This window comes from Hippopotamus amphibius, chromosome 2 (assembly GCF_030028045.1).
Source record: "Hippopotamus amphibius kiboko isolate mHipAmp2 chromosome 2, mHipAmp2.hap2, whole genome shotgun sequence".
In the NCBI taxonomy this organism is placed as follows: Eukaryota; Metazoa; Chordata; class Mammalia; order Artiodactyla; family Hippopotamidae; genus Hippopotamus; species Hippopotamus amphibius.
In genome coordinates this window covers 143,155,554-143,174,906 of record NC_080187.1, presented here as the reverse complement: position 1 = coordinate 143,174,906, position 19,353 = coordinate 143,155,554, and the positions used below count along the sequence as shown (strand labels likewise).

General features: G+C 51.3%; 1 protein-coding gene and 1 pseudogene across 1 annotated transcript; one reads left to right on the top strand and one right to left on the bottom strand.

The window, feature by feature from the left end:
* Positions 1-9,757: 9,757 nt before the first annotated feature.
* LOC130844529 (aggrecan core protein-like) lies at positions 9,758-11,162 on the top strand (annotated as a pseudogene).
* Positions 11,163-12,046: 884 nt separating this feature from the next.
* LOC130843994 (transcription initiation factor TFIID subunit 7-like) lies at positions 12,047-12,679 on the bottom strand (the record flags this gene model as incomplete). Its single annotated transcript, XM_057719963.1, has 1 exon — positions 12,047-12,679. A coding segment is annotated over one exon (633 nt), but the record flags the coding sequence as incomplete, so codon positions are not given.
* Positions 12,680-19,353: the final 6,674 nt, after the last annotated feature.

Genomic DNA, 19,353 nt, shown 5'->3' with positions numbered 1-19,353 from the left:
AGGAGACCTGGGAGAAGCAGTCAAGAGCAGCCTTGGGGCAGGTCCTGTTTCCCCAGCAACAGTACACACAATATCTTTGAGCTATTTTGCAGAAGTCAAAACTCCCTCCGGGTGTGAGACGTTAATGATTAATGAGGGTATGCTGCCCACAAGCATGTAGACCCCAGACCAGTGGGACCTGAAGGCTGATGATGCTGACTTCTACTTAACTCACCACCAGCCCATCAGAAGAATGCAGGACTGTCATTGCCTTGATCCTTTTTGTGTACCCCTGACCAGGAGCCCTGAGTATAAGCCCTCTCCCTATTCCCCGGGGTGGGGGGAGTTCTTGAGGCACTAGGCTACTGTGTTCCCCCTTTGCCTGGCAAAGTAATAAAGCTATTCCTTTCTACGCCTCCAAGGCTCTGTCTCTGTATTCCTATTCGGCATTGGTGAACAGAGGCCAGGTTTTTCTCTGCGACACACAGAGCCGCCGAGGCCGGGCATCTCACCCTCTGCCCTGCCTCTACACCCCTGCTGCAGCACACCCCTGCACTCCTCAAAATCAGGCATGAGACGTAAATGCAGGAGGAAAGCCCAGCACTCAAGCCCTCCTGGAGAACCCCCTCAGCTTTCCAGAGGAGCAAAGTCTTCAATCTTTGCTACCTCAGACTGCCACCAAGCTTGTTTGAAGAGCCCTGGCCAGGAACCCTGTTTGCATAAGGCAAAACACAAAGACACCAAGAATTCCTCAATGCCCTACGATTATTTTCAGACGGGTAAAGACTAAAAGATGAAGAGGAGCCACGGCCGGCCATGTGCTCATCTCCGTCCTTCAAACCTCCGCCTGGATTTACCACTAATGATGAGTCTGCACCCTGCGTGCGGCCTGGGGCTGGAGGTCATGCTGGCGACACGGGGTCCCCTTCCCAGAGGAGCCGAGTTCTCATGGCTGGGGTCTGTCGCCATCAGAGACCCGCCAAGGGGACGGCCTTCCTGCCGCTGTGGTGGAGACAGGCCAGCCTGGGCAGCCCTTGGGGCAGAAGGGTGGCTCTTGGCAACTGAACTCGTCTTTGTATTAAAATTTATGCCCTTTTGCAGGAGCGTCCTCTACCTCATTCCAGCCCCCGAGTTTCAGGGAAGCCCTCTCTGCAATTAGAACCTGCAAGGGTAGGCTGTGGAGCGGATGAAGTCCAGAAGTCACGCCCTCTGCCCGAAGCGGGGAAGACACCCAGCACCCCAGCTTCCTGCCCAGAGATCTGGTGTCACTGGGCTGCGTTCCCTTGAGGGAGGGGGGCATGGCTGGAACTTTGCAGCTGCTACGCCCTTTACTTTACATTGCTTTCCATTCTCATCTTTGTATCTTTCTCTATTTTTCTTATTCTCATGTATAATTGACATAAAGCAGGACTCTGATCATCTCACATGTGACCGGTTTCCCCTCTTCCGCAGGCCCAGCCTTCCTGCCTGCTCACAGGAGCGTCCACCCCTCCATCCAGGGAGCATCCATGTCCTCAACCTCACATACAGCCTTCAGCACACTTCACATGCTCTCACATCATATTTAGACATGTGTGTACATATATGTACACATGTTGGTAGGGTGTATCTGTGGATTTTTTCCCGATTTTATAGACATGAGACCGTGTCATTCCCACTGTGTCTTGCTTTTCTACCACCCCCAACGGATGCAGCTGCTCCTCTCCAGGGGGCCTTAGTCCTCTGCATCCCTTTCACTTATCTCCTTACCTCCCGGCTCTGTGGGCATTCAGACTGACCACCCTTGGATCCTCACCTGTGAGTGTCAGACCCTGGGGGACCACAGGATTATGACAAAGGGTCCTGGGATCCATGTGCCCACCGTGCTCTAGAGCAGGAGGTCGGCAAGCTTTCTTGGAAACTTTTAAAAAAATATGACAAAGAATATCTTTTTCATTTCCGGTATCTAGAATATAAAAAGAAATGCGACAACTTAATAATAAATAGACAAACAACCCAATTACAAATAGTCCAAACTTCCTAAAATGTTCTAGTGTATCTTACTGATTTAAATGTGAAAATTTTTTGTTATCTTTAGATATCATAGAATTGTAATTTAAAATTTTTAATTTGGTATTTTACCCTCTATACAATTTTAAGTCTTGTTCCAGGGGTTCTGGGTTATGAGAATGGCTACTGTTTTACACAAATGAGAATCAATGCAAGAGACAAATGATTTCGATGCACTAAATTGACCTAATGAGTAACTGTGTGCTTTTGGAAAAGTGAATAACTTGTGCCAATCAATAGTTACTGCCAAATTGGAAAAATGAGTTAAGAAAAGAAATAAATCATTCGTTCAAATGGCATAGTTTGACTGCAAAATATAGGCTGAAATATTTTGCAAAGACAGATATGTGAGTGGTAGATAAACATGTGAAAAAGTGCTCACTCGTTATGAGTGAGGAAAATGCAAGGTATAACTCCCATGAGATTTTATTATACACCTGAAATATATACAATTATCATTTTTTAAAAAGCAATGAGCAATAAGGAAGGAAAAAGGACTCAGTGCCAAGTTGCAAGGATCTTAATTGTCACATAGAGAAGTTTAATATTTTCCTTTAAAAAAATATTTGAGATTTTTGAGAAGGGTAATGATGTGACTTTAAAAATAAAGTTTCAGGAGGAGTACTCTGACATGTTCATAGAGTGGCTAATTTAATTAAAATCATATAACATGAAAAAATCTAATAAAAAGCATAGTAGAAGGTTAGTATTAAAGTCATTAAAAATACTGAAGATATAATGTAATAAGCTAATCTGATTGTCCAACTGACATGTTTAAAAGATTGGGACCAGGGGACTTCCTTGGTGTTCCAGTGGTTAAGAATCTGTCTTCCAATGCAGGGGACAAGGGTTCGAGCTCTGGTCAGGGGACTAAGATCCCACAAGCCATGGGGCAACTGAGCCCACGTGCTGCAACTATTGAGCACATGAGCCACAACTAGAGAGAAGCCCGTGTGCTGCAATGAAAAGCCGGCATGCCCCATGAAAGATCCCAGGTGCCACCACTGAGACCTGACACAGCTGAAAATACAATTAAGTAATTTAAAGTTGGGAACAAACTTATCTTGCAGAATCTCCAGGAGTTTGTTCCATAGTTTAAATATTTTTACAGGACCTTCCCCTTAATAACGTTTGTACTTTGTCTGCAGCAACAGTTGTTGACAATTAGCTCCCACTTTATCACAAAACAAAAGACAATTATTTAACGTATCAGTCCTTTTGTAATTCACACTTTTTACCTCTTCACTAAGTCCTCTGTTTAGTTTTCCTAACTTTATTTGTTGATTTATTGGCAAGACATTCTGGATGAAGGAGGCAGTGCTCTGATTCACTGGCCCAGCCTCCTTCATGTGGGTCATGACTTTTCCTGTCTCTGCAGCTGTGCCATCAGAACACACTCCTATCCAGGCCACACTGGCGGACTCTGATCATACTGTGGGATCTTTGGACAATGTCAAGCTGCTATGAAAATTTCTCAACGCTCCCTCTCACTCTCTGTGCTTAATCTCATTGAGGAGCAGGCACAGCTGCCACCAGCGCTAATCCGCAGACCACCCTGTGAGCAGCACTGCCCAGGGCTCTCTTGGGAAGTGAGGATGAGCCCGGGGCTGGGGAGGAGGGAGGAGCTGAGCCAAAGGTCCAAAGAGGTCCCTCCACCCGGCATGCTCTGATTCTGCAGTTTGAGAAGGAGATGATCTGGGGGAATTAAACGCTCAGAGAGGCTGCCAAGCATTTCTGAATGTGCTTCTCCTGATGCCAAGGAGGTCACTGCCCCAGGGACCAAGCCAGAGAGAATCTCACATCCATGCTCCCTCACTGACTCTGTTTGGTTCAGCAGTATTAGGAAACCCCACTTCTTTGGGATACGGAAGAGAGCCCCTTGGAAACTCTTTACCTTTTTAGGTACACACATTCCACTGAGAATGACGATGCCAGAAATACACATGCACGTAAACTCAAAATGTTGCATCCAGTTACAGGGCTCCTATAGACCTCCTGTCATCCACCCCAGGACACTCAGCAGACCTGTGGGCTCAGGGTAGGAAGCTGGCCTTGCAGGAATACGTCAGGTGAGTCCTGCACCACCTTCCCCTCAGGTGTGGGTGAGCAGAGTCCTGGGCTCACACTCAGGGCTCCCCACTGTGGTGCCCCCCACGTGCCAGAGGTCCCCGGATAGACAAGAGCATCCTCTAGAGGCAGGACAAGGAGTCACTCATGACAATGACACCCACACTCATCATCATGGTCCCCTTTTCCTCATGTGACTCAGGGAGTCCTGGGAACCCCATCACATGACCCCGAGACGGTGACTACTGAAACCTTTGGGGAGGTGGATTGCTGCTGTATCCTCCAATAGTTGGATTAAACCCCTTTCAGACAGTTGACTGTGGTGTGGCGTGTGCATCCTGAGGAAATGAGGGGCTCCTGAACCAGGGCTCTGCTGGGGGTGGGGCACTTCTCACAGTGAGGAGGAGAGGCCAGGAGCACGAGCACTGAGCAACGTTTATGGACGAGAGAGAGAGAGAGAGAGAGAGAGATGCGGAATCTGGCAAGGAAAAGCCATTCACAGCCTTGGGTACCACATTAAGCATTTGGGACTCCGTGGGAAGCCATGACTGAGGTGTAAACAGGGGACTAACATCCACTTACAGGGAAGCCTGTGGGATGTCCCCCCAGAATAGGAACGCGGCCGATGTGCAGCGAAGGGGGTTCCAAAACGTGAAAGAGGGACGCTGCACTCAAATTTATATTTACTGTAACAGGTCATATAGGTACAACCTGAGAAGGAGTTACCCATTTACCTTCACTGTGACCGAGGCAGGGGACATGAGGGTGTGTTTGTGTGTCTGTTCTAACAACAGAGGAAGTTACCATGGCTGCCCTTTGACATCTGTGATGTGTGTATACAGAGGGCATGCAGGGTCCCCAGGAAATAATCTGGTTCCTCAGGGTCAGGACAGTGTGAGAGTCCCCAGGGAAGGGAAGGGAAGGGAAGGGAGGAGCGATTCCCAGCCAGAGAAGGGCCGCTTGTATTCACTCTGCCCAAACGATCTTATGACCCCCACCTCACTGGGCACAACCTGTGGGGTGTGAAGACTCAGGCTGAGTCCTGCCCGCGCCCTTTTCGGCAGGATTAGGTGCCTTGCTCAGGAGCACACAGTCACTTAAGGGCAGAGCTGGGAGCAGAACCTGGGCCTCCAACAACCAGCCCACTGCTCCTCCTCCTCTTGCACCTCTGGGAGCCCCAGAAAAGACCCACCTGCTCCCAGGGAGTGATGTCCTGCATCCGTCGGGAAGAGGCACCTGAGCCAATCATGGCTAAAGCAGCATCACAGCTGAACACACACGCAAAGACAAAGCGCCCTCAACCCCTGGGCAGATAACAAGGGCAGACAGATGCCCAGGGATCCTGCAAACACTCAGCATCCGGCTCAGCCCAGCGCGATTTGATTAAGATGAGAGTGGCCCCCAAATAAGAAGCACGTTTGTCCCCTCTTCATGTGCCCTGGGATCTGACTGGGTAATAAGATAATCAGGCATTTGTGGGGTAGAGAATTCAGCCCTCAGGGAGGCCCCATGGAAGCCTCCATGTGTCTGAAATGCTGTGAGTTGTGAGCCTGTGGACGTGTCCCTGAGCAGCGACATGCCATCCTCACCATCTCTCCTTGAAGCCCAATGTACCTCTCTGCTGCCTCACTGTGGAGTCCCCCAGGGCACCACACACCCTGGGGAAATCCTTACAGACAGGGACGGCACTAGCCTGCCCTCAGGACACAGGGTGGTGAAAAGGACTCAGCCCAGAGCTCTTAAACACACTGACAATCTGAGGGCCAGAAGAGCAACAATTATTTAAGCATTCTTGGAAATGCCAAAATTTTCTTTCTTTTACTTTGTAATAATTTTTTCCTCTGGGCTTCAGAACAGACCTGCATTGTCAGCACAGCACAACCTCCCTCATTCCACCCTCTCTTCCCTCAAACACACCACACACACACACTCTCACACAAGAGGAACCCATGCAGGCAGGGTCTCCTGTGAGTTCATAGAGAGCCCAAGGCCCAGGGAATTGGAGCCCCTCCCCTGTGACACCTGGTGGGTGTGGGGGAACCTAGTTCCCCTGCAAGATGCAACAGGTGGATGAGCTGAGGTTGGTGGAGGGGCAGGGTGCTGGGGATGCAGCTGGAGAAAAGGCTCCTCTTCAAACAGTTCAGAGCCCTGGAGAAGCAGCCCAGCACATTGAGCTACACTTTCTTTGCCCACAGTGGATGCAAACAGAGCCCCTTGATCTCCTCAGCCAGTAGGCAGCGCCCTTGCGTCTGGTACCCAGCTTGGTGGAGACAGAAGCTCCCACCTCTGCCTGAGCCCTGGCACTCAGGTGCCTCTCCCATAGTGACCCCTGATGACCAGTAGCTGCCACCTAGAACCAGCTGCTGTAGAAGCAGCAGCCCCACTCCTTCCTCCATCACCAACCACACAAGTGAGGGCTCAGTTGGTGACTGTCAACATGTCACCAGGCTTTTACCTGGGGTCTCCAATGACATCACTTCCTCCCCCTCGCTCACCCATTTTACAGTAATTGTACCCAGAGCGGCAGGTCTAATTGAAACAACACATGGACTTTCAAATATTTAGACAAATGGTCTGTGCGTCTCCATTCGTGCTCTTGCTCTGGGACCCACAATATCCAGCCCCTGGCAATACCCTGGGGAGGTTTCCCCACAAAAGCCCAACCAGTTCATAATGGTTGGTTGAGAGATTTAAAAACTGCACGCGGACTTCCTAGGTGGTGCAGTGGTTAAGAATCTGCCTGCCAATGCAGGGGACAGGGGTGCAATTCCTGCTCCGGGAAGAGACCACATGCCATGGAGCAACTAAGCCCGTGCACCACAACGATTGAGCCTGTGCTCTAGAGCCTGTGAGCCACAACTATTGAGCCCCTGTGCCACAAATACTGAAGCCCACATGCCTAGAGCCCATGCTCCACGAGAGAAGCTACAATGAGGAGCCCATGAACCACAATGAAGAGTAGCCCCTGTGCGCTGCAACTAGAGAAAGCCCATGTACAGCAACGAAGACCAAACGCAGCCAATAAATAAATAAATTTATAAAAAGCAAAGCAAAACAAAACAGAACCACAGAGCCGGCACTGCTGTCACTTCCAGCTGTCCCCACTAAAACCATGCTGTGTCCTGCGCCAGGGCTGAGCAGCAGAGGGAGATTTCTGTGAAGGACCTGGTGGTGATGGCCAAGGACATCAAAAGGCTAGAGCTGGACCCCAAACATTCCTGCTCCCCCTTCCTTGCTTTGTTATGTATCTGCCACCAACAAATATCTGAAACAGTTTTCTTTTCAACCTGTAGGCTCTCCTGGATAAAAGGATCCCTTCAGTGTATGACTCACCATAAAAGGTGCTATTTTGTGAAAGTGTCTCTTCCTCATTCCAGGAAGATCTTTGCCTTCTAACAGGATTTGGCAATGCTGCATCTTCCCTATCGATACCTTCCATGGTTTAATGTGGAGTCTAATTATATCCCACCTCAGCCCAGTCTGACCCTCTGCAGAATTAACGAGCAAACAAACAGAGATGTGCAACACAATAACTGCAATGAAGAATACACTAGAAGGAACCAATAGCAGATTAATTGAGGCAAAAGGGCAAATAAGTGACCTGGAAGGCAGAATGGTGATAACCACTGTTGCGGAAAAGAATAAAGAAAAAAGAATGAAAAGAACTGAAGACGGACTAAGAGACCTCTGCGACAATGTTAAATGCACCAACATTCGCATTATAGGGGTCCCAGAAGGAGAAGAGAGAGAAAGGACCCGAGAAAATATTGGAAGAGATTATAGTTGAAAACTTCCCTAACATGGGAAAGGAAATAGCTACCCAAGTCCAAGAAGCACAGAGAGTCCCAGGCAGGATAAACCCAAGGAGAAACACGCCAAGACATATAGTAGTCAAACTGACGAAAATTAAAGACAGAGAAAAGTTATTGAAAGCAACAAGGGAAAAACAACAAATAACATACAAGGGAAATCCCATCAGATTAACAGCTGATCTCTCAGCAGAAACTCTGTAAGCCAGAAGGGAGTGGCATGATATATTTAAAGTGAAGAAAGGGAAGAACCTACCACCAAGAATACTCTACCCAGCAGGGATCTCATTCAGATTCGAGGGAGAAATCAAAAGGTTCACAGACAAGCAACAGCTAAGAGAATTCAACATCACCAAACCAGCCTTACAACAAATGCTAAAGAAACTTCTCTAAGTGGGAAACACAAGAGAAAAAAACGATCGACAAAAACAAACCCAAAACAATTAAGAAAATGGTAATAGGAACATACATATCGATAATCACCTTGAATGTAAATGGACTAAATGCACCAACCAAAAGACACAGACTGGCTGAATGGATACAAAAACAAGAGCCACATATATGCTGTCTACAAGAGACCCACTTCAGACCTAGGGACACATACAGACTGAAAGTGAGGGGATGGAAAAAGATATTCTATGGGAATGAAAATCAAAAGAAAGCTGGAGGGACTTCCCTGATGGCACAGAGGGTAAGAATCTACCTGCCAATGCAGGGGACATGGGTTCGAGCCCTGGTCCGGGAAGATCCCACATACCGTGGAGCGACGAAGCCCGCATGCCACAACTACTGAGCCTGTGCTTTAGAGCCGGGGAGCCACAACTACTGAGCCCACGTGCCACAAATACTGAAGCCTGCACGCCTAGAGTCTGTGCTCCCCAACAAAGAGTAGCCCCCGCTCTCTGCAACTAGAGAAAGCCCGCACGCAGCAACGAAGACCCAACGCAGCCAATAAATAATAAATAAATTAATTAATGTTTAAAAAGAAAGAAAGAAAGAAAGCTGGAGTAGCAATACTCATATCAGATAAAATAGACTTTAAAATAAAAAATGTTACAAGAGACAAGAAAGGACGTTACATAAAGATCAAGGGATCCATCCAAGAAGAGGAGATAATAATTATAAATATACATACACCCAGTATAGGAGCACCTCAATACATAAGGCAAATGTGAACTACTATGAAAGAGGAAATGCAAGGCAGAAAGAAAGATACAGATGTAGAGAACAAAGATATGGATACCAAGTGGGGAAAGCAGGGAGGGTTGGGGGGGAATGAATTGGGAGATTGGGATACCAAATTGTACACTCTAAATATATGCTCTTTATTGTCTGTTAACTGTATCTCAATAAAAGTTCTTAAAAAAATAATAATATAATAAAAAAATAATAATTTATTCTATGGAAAAATAATTTTTCCCCAGTCTTTGAGTCAAGCTGTCACTCTGGGAAGATCATTCCTGTACATCCTATGGCTTGGCATGCCCTAGGGTACCCCAGTTTGAGAGGCAGAGAGGTGGTCTCCTCTCTGAAGTTCCCCCTGCCCTCCTCTGCAAACCTTTCTGGTTCCAAGTTCCTGACTTGAGGTGCAGAGACCAAGGATCTGGCGGAAGCTGCTCTGGAAAGGGAATTCCATGTGGCACAGGAGGCTCCCCCAGCGTAGACATTGTCATTTCCAGGAGGACTGACAGGGAGGCTGGGTGGTCCTCTCTGGGCACTAACAGGTCTGTCTCCCACCCCCGTGTCTCCCGCACAGACCCTGACAACTCGCTGAGTGTCAGCATCCCTGAATCATCCCCGCTGCGGGTCCTCTTGGGAGCCCCCTCACCACGCCCTGCGACTTCATCGGCCCCATGCGCCCTGAGACCACCGCCCCCCTCCACCCCAGAATCAAGTGGAGCCGCATGTCCAAGGAGAAGGAGGTGGTGCTGCTGGTGGCCACTGAAGGGCGGGTGCGGGTCAGCAGTGCCTACAAAGACAAGGCCACGCTGCCCAACTACCCGGTCATCCCCAGCGACCCCACCCTGGAAATCCAGAACCTGTGCTCCAAGGACTCTGGGATCTATCGCTGCGAGGTGATACACAGCATCAAGGACAGCGAGGCCACCCTGGAGGTGGTGGTGAAAGGTGAGAGCCTCCCACAGGGACCCTGCTTCACCTGCAAGAAGAACCGGAATGGCATCCTCACGGGTGTGCACCCAGGCTGGCTGGCTTTCAAATCCCAGCTCCTCCCCGTGAAGGTTTACCTCAGTCAAATTACTTAACTTTCAGTTGCTTCCTCTGTAAAACAGAGAGGATAAGTCCACTCTTTGTGGAATTTAAGTGAATTAAATACTCTGGGGCTACAGTCACGTGTAAAGGACAGTCTGTTCTTCCAACAAATCCTGTGATTTGGTTGCCCTGTGATCATCCCCATTTTATAGACAAGCAAACTGAGGTTAAGTGACTTGCCTGAGGTTTCTCTGGAGGTGAACCAGAGCAGTCTCCTGACTCTCCACCCAGGTGTCTTTTCCTGCCCTCACCTCCAGCTCCAGAAGCCAGAGAAAGGGATGAGGACTCCCCAGTTCCTTTTCTCTCGATGGACCAAAGAATTTGGTTGTGTCCTTGGTTGGCTTTAGGACTTCAGTCAGCACCAGATTTTTTTCTGTTGGGAGACTCTGCCGATGATGGGCCACTCCTGCCTGTGCCTGAAACAGGACTCCCCCCAGGATGCCGCTGCGCTGAGGGTGCGTGGAGCTGTGAGTGTCTCTTTCTGCAAAGCAAATATGGGGTCCTGGAGTGACAAGAAAAAATGATAAGGAGGCAGATTTTAGTTCAAGTCAAAGAACTTTCCAATTATCAGAATTATCACAGGTTTCCAAGAAGATGCCTTATGAAGTAGTGAGCTCCCCGTTACTGGAGCTGCTCCAGCAAAGGCAGAAGGACCACGTGCAAATGTAGAGACAGGATCCACCCATCAGCTAGAGGCACAGCCCAGTCCCCTTGACTAAGTCCCCTTGACTCTTACCCTAACTCTGCAAAAGCCTGGGTGATGGGAGGCTGTGCCTGAGCTGCTCTCTCGCCCTCGTGTGTCTTGCAGGCATCGTGTTCCATTAGAGAGCCATCTCCATGCACTACACCCTGAACTTCAACAGGACACAGCGGGCCTGCCTGCAGAACAGCGCCATCCTCACCACGCCCGAGCAGCTGCAGGCCGCCTGCAAGGCCAGCTTCCACCAGTGCAACACCAGCTGGCCGGACGACCAGACTGTCAGGTGAGCGAGCCCCAGGCCACCATCAGAGTGTGGGCACGATGGGTTGGAACATTGACCAGCGCTGAGCTGATGCCAGCCTGACACTGAGGCCAACCTCGGCTGGGGCTGGAGGGACACCTTAACCAGTTCTAGGTCAGGCCCCGATGACCTGTCCCAAATCCTTGGTCCTCTGTCCTGCCGTGGAGTGAGTAACCACTAGCAACACTGCCCTACAGGAACATTTTCTCCCTGAAAATTACACATCATTATTCTTCCTACTCATTTTTCTCTTTGCCACTATTTCTTCACTTACTTCTTTCTTAAACTTTGGGGGTTATGTATTTTGTGAATAACTTTACATTCTGTTTGCTTTTTTTTTTTTAAGGTGAAAATTGGTTGCTTTTATTTATTGTGAAAACAACTGTATGAAATGATTTGCAATTCAAAATGTGGAAAACTGCTTTGAATAGCTGGGAATAGCTAGAGCATGGGAAAACATATGCAAACAACCTTCACTGCCTCCAGAGTAGACTCTACTTATTTATCTCAGATGACATCAGAGTAGCAATGGCAGCCTCTGGTAAATGGAGAAACAGCAGCAACGTCCTACAGTGAAGCTGTGATGAATTACTAAGCTGAATTGTTCACTTCACTAATCCTACAACTTCCCTACATTTATCTGTCTATACACTCCTACTTCCTACAGGACAAACACCTAGCAAAGTGGTTCCAAAAGACAAATGAGGTAGAAATTCAGTTATATTTGTCTGTAAGACAAATCCAATAGAAGGCAGCTGAGGAAACTGGGAACTACTGCAAAGTTTTACTATCTAGTCCAGGTGATGAAAACAAAATTTTTCTTTCACTGCTGATGGCTCTCAGGAATGAAATTAAGTATCAAAACCCTCCTCACTTCTCTAGGAGTGATTCCAGCTCTTCTTGCAAGGAGCTGAGCTGCTCCTTCTCTCGGTCCTCCTTTTGTTTCAGTTCATCCAGCACAGCCTGAAATCTGTTCTTAAGAGCCAGGTTTTCCACTTTCATGATGAGATCCTCCTGTGGCTTTGCCCTGTCCTGGATCTCTTGGAGCGTGCCTTTCATGTTATCAGTCTGTTTCTGAATTCCCATAACCAGCTGATTGGTTCCCTCGTTTTCTTGGTGCTGTTCATCTGATTCATTTAGCTTGTCCTGTAGCTGCCTTTCCAGATCTTCCTCAGTGTCAGTGATGTTTCTATCTTCTTCGTCTTGATGCTGTGTCTCATCTTCATCTTTGCTGCTGCTGAGGTCATTGAATACCTCCCGAAGCACATCATGTTCTAATGAGTCATGGCCCTGCCTGTGGCCAGACATTCCTGGGGAAGACATATCAAGGCCTTGATTTTCTGTTTCTTTTGTTTCGTTTTCAGCAATTATCTCCCAACGGGTACTGACAGCTTCAGCCTCTGTGCTCAGCAACCGCTTTACTTCTTTTTCCACACCTGGTGACTCAACAGACCTCTTCTTTGCTCTCTTACGGAACCTTCTCTTTCTGACATTTTTTAGAGGCAGAGTTCTGTTTGCTTTTAATGAGGCAAAACATACGTAAAGTAAGCTCCATGGCCCATTGCTCCCTGAGCGCGGCTGCTGAGGGCTGGGCTGCACAGCAAGACAGACAGACCTGCCTTCGAGGGATCAATCCTGTGAGTGAGCCCAGGGGCCTGGCCTTCCCTCCAGGACTGTAAGGTCCCCCAGTGGCTCCAGAGCAAATATTTGGCCCCAAAGATTTGTCTCCCCCGTAGCCCTGAGAGGCTGTGTGCTGTGAGGGAGGGGTGGGGTTTCCCCAGAAGGAGAGCAGGTTTTACCTGAGAGCTGACCCAGGAAGCCTGGTAGAGGGAGGAGGAAGAGCAGGGCAGGGAAGGCACCCAGTCAAGGCATCTTTGTTTGTTTTCAAAATCACACCGGGTTCCCTGTGGGTACCTGAAGCTTCCTCCCCCCACCCAGCTCTGGGAAAGGGTGTGGAGCGCAGAGCGCAGGTGGGTCCCGGGAGCTGCACTGTCTACACACAGCTCCCATCAGGCAGGAGCCGACGCTGCTCCCGAGGCTCTTATTCCTCAGCACGTGCAGCCACAGGTGAGCAGGGACCCCGGAGTCCCAGGAGGAAGGGCCCAGGGGAGGCGGGCTGCACAGGAGGGGCTGCGGCCACACGTGGGCCCTTCCAGCTCAACGGATGTTTAAGAAGCGCCTGCTCTGGGCCAGGCGGGACCAGAGCCTGAGGACCCACCTGAGCAAGGCCCGGCCCGTCCTTGAGAGACCCTGGTTGAAGGGAGGGTGGCCCACGACCTGCCCATCAGCACACCTGCGGGGCGTGTCCACAGCGGGGAGGGCAGGTGTCCTGGAGCAGGGACGGAGGATGGGGGGCAGGCAGGACACCGGGTCTGAGTGGGGGGTGAAGGGGGCATCTTCGTGGAGGAGGCGGGAGAGGCGGCCCAGGGAGGGGAGAGCCCGAGCCCCAGCCTGAGGAGTGGGGGCGGCTTGGCTGGGGGGGCAGGAACGTGTGGGAGGCAGGGGGTGGCCCTGAGATTGGGCCCCTCAGAAGGGCTGGTGGTACCGGGGACCGAGGACAGCGTGTCAGCACCTCGACTCCCTGCAGAGCCCTGTTCTCACCGTGCTGAGCAAGGAGCGCTTTAGAAGCACCTGTGCCCACATTCCCCGGGGCCCCGGGGCTCCCTGTGAGAACTGCTTCAGCCCCTCTGGGTCGGAGGCCGAGTCTGCAGGGCCCCGCCCCCACCCAGCGGGTTGGAAGCCCCTGGAGGGCACAGCCTGGCCCTCAGGATGCTGGGTTCTGGGCCTGGCCAGGCCTGGGGCTCCTGCTAATGGGGGAGCCAGGCCTGCTGCAGCCACCGGCTGAGTCCGGGGTGGCAGGGGCCTGGGGAGACGCACCCACTGCCCCACTTCAGCCCTGGGAGTCAGGGTGTGAGCAGGGAAGGCCCGGGTCACACGGGGCACCTGGATTCGGCCCCACGTCCCCACTCTGCACCTGTGCCTGCAGGACAGCGTGTGGGGACACAACTCGGTGGAAGACGCCAGGGCAACCATGGAGCTCTACCGAGTCTCCAGGAGAATTCGAGACCAGTGAGGGCTGCCCGCCTGCTGCTACTCAGCCCCCTCCCCAAAGACGAGACCCTCCGTCTCTTCAGAATGACTCTCTTACTTTTGAAAAACGCATTTTTAGCAATAAAGTGGCTGTATATTTTCTCTACTCCCTCGGATCCTCCTCCTGTCTTTTTCTTTCCTCTCTCTGAGCCGGGTGTCGGTGGACACCACCCAGCACTCAGAGGACAAGGAACACGTGACCTGGGCTCGGGGCAAGTGTCAATTTCCTTAACATCCTGACTCGTGTGGGTCCAGGAACAAGTCCATGTGACTTAATATCCCTGGTCTCTGCCTCCCTTTTCCAGCTGCGTTAATGCCCAGAAGGGTGGCATTATTTCCTGGGGGTGGCACCCTGCTCAGAGGTCATTCATCACATCTTAAAATTGGTGCCGGGGCACTGGTGAACTTTGAGGCAAAGGTAATGGGGGTGGGATGGGTGCCACCCCTGGTGACCTTCAGCAAATCATCCCTTCCTCTTACTTGTAAAACGAGCAAGTAAAAGTAGTGGACTCTGGAGTCTGTAGGAACGAAGTTGAAATGCGGGTTCTGCCCTTTAGTAGCTGTGTGAGCTAGGGCGAGTTACTCAACCTCTCTGTGCCTCAGTTTCTCCATCTGTAAAGCAGGGAACTCTAACAATTCATAGGGTTCTTGTGAGATGTTAATACAAAGCCCCCAGCACCAGGCCTGTTGCAGCTCAAGCAGGCACCAAATGTCAATAACTGGTGATTATTCTCTCCACCACCTGCTGCTGTAGCTGACCAGCTGTCCTCTGCTGCAGGGCCCGGCCCTGAGAAGGAAGGGTGTGTGTAGGGCATGTGGAGAAGAGTCCAAACCAGAGGAGTGACTGCTCAATCGGTTGCACAGTTGTTTTTTTAATCCATGTCTGGATCCTATCTCAGCGCCACTGAACCAGAATCCCTGGTGGGGTGGGGGTGGGGAGCGGGGATTGGCAGGTGCCTGTTAGTATTGTCACCTCCACAGGTGACTCTGATGCCTAAGACACTGGAATCACCTCAGGAGCTTTTTAGCAGCCTGGTACCTAAAGCACCATGTTCTCGCACAGGACCAGGGTCAGCACCACCTGGGGGCTGCCAGGCCCCATCCCAGAGTTTCTGATTCAGCAGGACTGGGGTGGAGCCCAGGAATCTGCATTCTCAGCAAGTGCCCCGTTGAAGTTCTGCTGCTGGTCCGGGGACCCTGCTTTGAGAAGCACTGCCCGAGCATCAGGTGACTGTGATGTGCAGCCACGGATGAGCCCTGGCCTAAGGGCTGAGCACCTCCAGGGGGCTCCTGTCACTGTCCAGCCTTGCCACCCCTCCCCCCATCCCCCCATCTCCTTTGGCTGCCTGTTCATGCAGAGAGAGGGCAAAGTGCTGCAGGATGTGTCCTAAACAGCCCACTGCATGGATGAGGGACACAAAGTGAGATTAAGAACTCAAGGGATTCAGGGCTTCCTAGATGGTGCAGTGGTTGAGAATCTGCCTGCCAATGCAGGGGACATGGGTTCGATCCCTGTTCCATGAAGATCCCACATGCTGCGGAGCAACTAAGCCCATGCGCCACAACTACTGAGCCTGCGCTTTAGAGCCCGTGAGCCACAACTATTGAGCTCATGTGCTGCAACTACTGAAGCCCACGCGCCTAGAGCCCATGCTGCGCAACAAGAGAAGCCATGGCAATGAGGAGCCCGCGCACCGCAACAAAGAGTAGCCCCCACTCACCGCAACTAAGAAGAAAACCCACGCACAGCAAAAAAAGACCCAACACAGCCAATAAAATAATAAATAAATAAATAAATAAATTTATATACATATAAAAAAAGAACTCAAGGGGTTCAAATAAAGGCCGACCCGACCCTACATCCACTGCTCTTCACTCAGACGGCTTTACAATGGCGGTGCCTCCCGTTTGTGCCGCTGACACCTGGGAACCTGGTGTGAGAGGGTGGGGAGGAACAGCCTGACCTCTCAGGGTTCTCTCCTTCCCCGTCTCCCCAGTGTCAGGGTCCTGACCTCTGCTGTTATGATTGTTATGAACCTCGGAAGCTGCTGGGTGCAGCTGCATGTCTGGCTGTGACCGGCCACCCGGTGGAGCCCTTGGGCCATCTCTCCCCCAGGCAGCCTTGCAGGCAGAACCAGCCTGAGGGACACTCTGGCAGGAGGTGTGAGGGGCTGGGTCTTTAACATGGTTGGGGGCTGCTCCAGGGACCCTCTAGGCTGTCCTCACTCAGCCACTGAGCTGAGGCTCAGAGGGAGCCGGGGCAGTGGTGCAGCCTGGCCTGGAAGGTGACCCCAAGCTCTGACTCCCAGACTCCTGGAAGTTCCTTCCAGGGCTTCAAGCTTCCTTGAAAGAAGAGGAAGCAGGATTCCCAGGGGAAAAGCTTTCCCAAAGGACATCTCTAAGCTGACTTCCTGCTTCTGGTTCTGGGGTTTGGATGCCCCCAGGGGTGAGAAAAGCTGGGGAGGCATCCACCCTGCCTCCCAGGTGGGCCCCGAGCTGAGGGTCAGGCCCCAGAGGGCAGCGTGTGCTGTGGCCCCGCCCCTCTCCCGGGCTCCCTGCCTCCTGCACAGCCAGCTTCTCAGTGGGGGGAGGCAGTCAGGTGGGAAGCACAGGGGTTGATGCTCTCGAGAGACCCCAGCGTCCGTCAGCCCACCTGGCTGGAGTGTCTCCCTCTGTGAGCTCAGGGTCCCCGTCCATCAGAGGGGCTGAGAAGGGGGCTGAGATCCCACAGGCAGGGGGCCCAGCACCAGGCTGGGGGTGGTGGGGACCCATAAACAGCACCGTCACCGCTGACCCCGATGAAAGGAAGAGCTGCTCCTGCTGCCCCTCTAGATGCCTGACCTAGCCGGGTCCCCACACACCTGGGGCTAATGCCTGCAAATGATGGGTTTAGGTACCGATGTTGTGAAGGACGGAGGCAGGGAAGGTGCTGTTTGTTGAGCGGCTGCTGTGTGAGTAGTTCTGGGCTCTGTGCTTCACACATGTCATCTTACGCTCTTCTCCGGGGACCCTGCCGGGGGCTGGTTTATGTCCCATCTTACCAGTTAGGAACGAAGCCTGACTCCTTAGCTCAAGCAGACCCGCTCCTGGTGGCCCAGAGCAGCTCCTCAGAGAGCAGACCTAGGACATAGCCAGGAGCCCTGCTCTTACCTTGTGGCTCTACTCATCCCTCGGCAACTTCTGCCTCAGTCTCTTCTTCTGTAAAATGGGGATATTTTACAGGAGTCCCAACCCCCGGAGCTGTCATGGGGACACATGCGGCCACAGTGAAATCTGCCCCAACCTGTTCAGGCATCAGCTGGAATCTCCTCTCCATGGAGGTCACACGCTGCTGGGCTTTTGCCTTCATTCCTGAAAAGTGCAGGTCAGGGTCCACCCCAGGCAACAGGGACAAGGGAGAGTTGGGCTTCTCAGCACCACCTTGCCTTTTGGTCTCTTCTTCCCAAGCCCTTTAGCTGCCTCACTGTGCTTCCCCAGGGGAGTGTCCAGCCCCCTTTACTCCCTGATCCACCCCCCAGTCTCCCTCTGCCCCACTGCTGCCAGCGTTCTGCCCTGGGCCGGCCTCCTGGGCCAGGGACAGGGTGCATGTCCTCAATTGTACCTCATCTCAGCTCACAGATCACCTGCCCTGGTGCCCTTCCTAGGCTCCCAGCACCCTGGGGACTGTCTCTGCTCCAGGGCAGGAGGCCCCGGGAGTGACTCTGCTGTCCTGGGTGGTGAGAACCAGTTCCTGAGACCATGATAGACCCTGGCAAGATGGCAGTGTGAGGAGGGGGAGGAGGAATGGGCAGTGGGGGTTTTCTTGCCAGGTATGGTCCATCTGGCTTCGCAGTCATGACTGGGTACTCCTGCCCTGTGCTCTCACCTGAGCCCGTGGGAAGGTCCTGCCGCCTCCCCTCCTGCCCCAGGTGGGCCTGCGGGTGAGCCTAGGGAGGGGGAGGTGAGGAGTGTGGTCAGGGCCTCTGCTCCCAGGCTCACACCCCAAATGCCTAAGGGGCCCGTCCAGGAACACATGAGTGACCCCGGCCTGATGTCTGTCAGAACCGGGAGTGCAGGCCCAGCTGCACAGGGCAGTTGCCACTCAGCCCAGCTGACCTCGGGTGTGCAGAAATGCTGGCCCATGGGAACATCTTCAGGACTGCATCTGGACCACAGGCCCCTTGTTGGAGACCTGAGCCCTAGTCCACCTCCCACCTGCCACCTACATGTAAGGCCAGACACTATAAAACTCCTAGAGGAACACATAGGCAGAATACTCTATGACATACGTCAAAGCAACATCCTTTTTGACCCACCTCCTAGAATCATGGAAATAAAATCAAGAATAAACAAATGGGACCTCATGAAACTTAAAAGCTTTTGCACAGCCAAAGAAACCACAAACAAGACTAAAAGGCAACCCTCAGAATGGGAAAAAATAATTGCCTATGAAACAATGGACAAAGGATTAACCTCCAAAATATACAAGCAGCTCATGCAGCTTCATACCAAAAAAGCAAATAACCCAATCCACAAATGGGCAGAAGACCTAAAGAGACATTTCTTCAAAGAAGACATACACATGGCCAACAAACACATGAAAAGATGCTCAACATCACTCATCATCAGAGAAATGCAAGTCAAAACCACAATGAGGTATCACCTCACACCGATCAGAATGGCCATCATCACAAAATCTGGAAACAACAAATGTTGGAGAGGGTGTGGAGAAAAGGGAACTCTCCTGCACTGTTGGTGGGACTGTAAGTTGGTACAGCCACTATGGAAAACAATTTGGAGGTTCCTTAAAAAACTACACATAGAACTACCATATGATCCAGTCATCCCACTCCTGGGCATATACCCAAAGAAAACCATAATCCCAAAAGAAACTTGTACCATCATGTTTATTGCAGCACTCTTTACAATAGCCAGGACATGGAAGCAACCTAAATGCCCATCAACAAATGAATGGATACAGAAGATGTGGCATATATACACAATGGAATATTACTCAGCTCTAAAAAGGGATGAGATGGAGCTATATGTAATGAGGTGGATAGAACTACAGTCTGTCATACAGAGTGAAGTAAGTCAGAAAGAGAAAG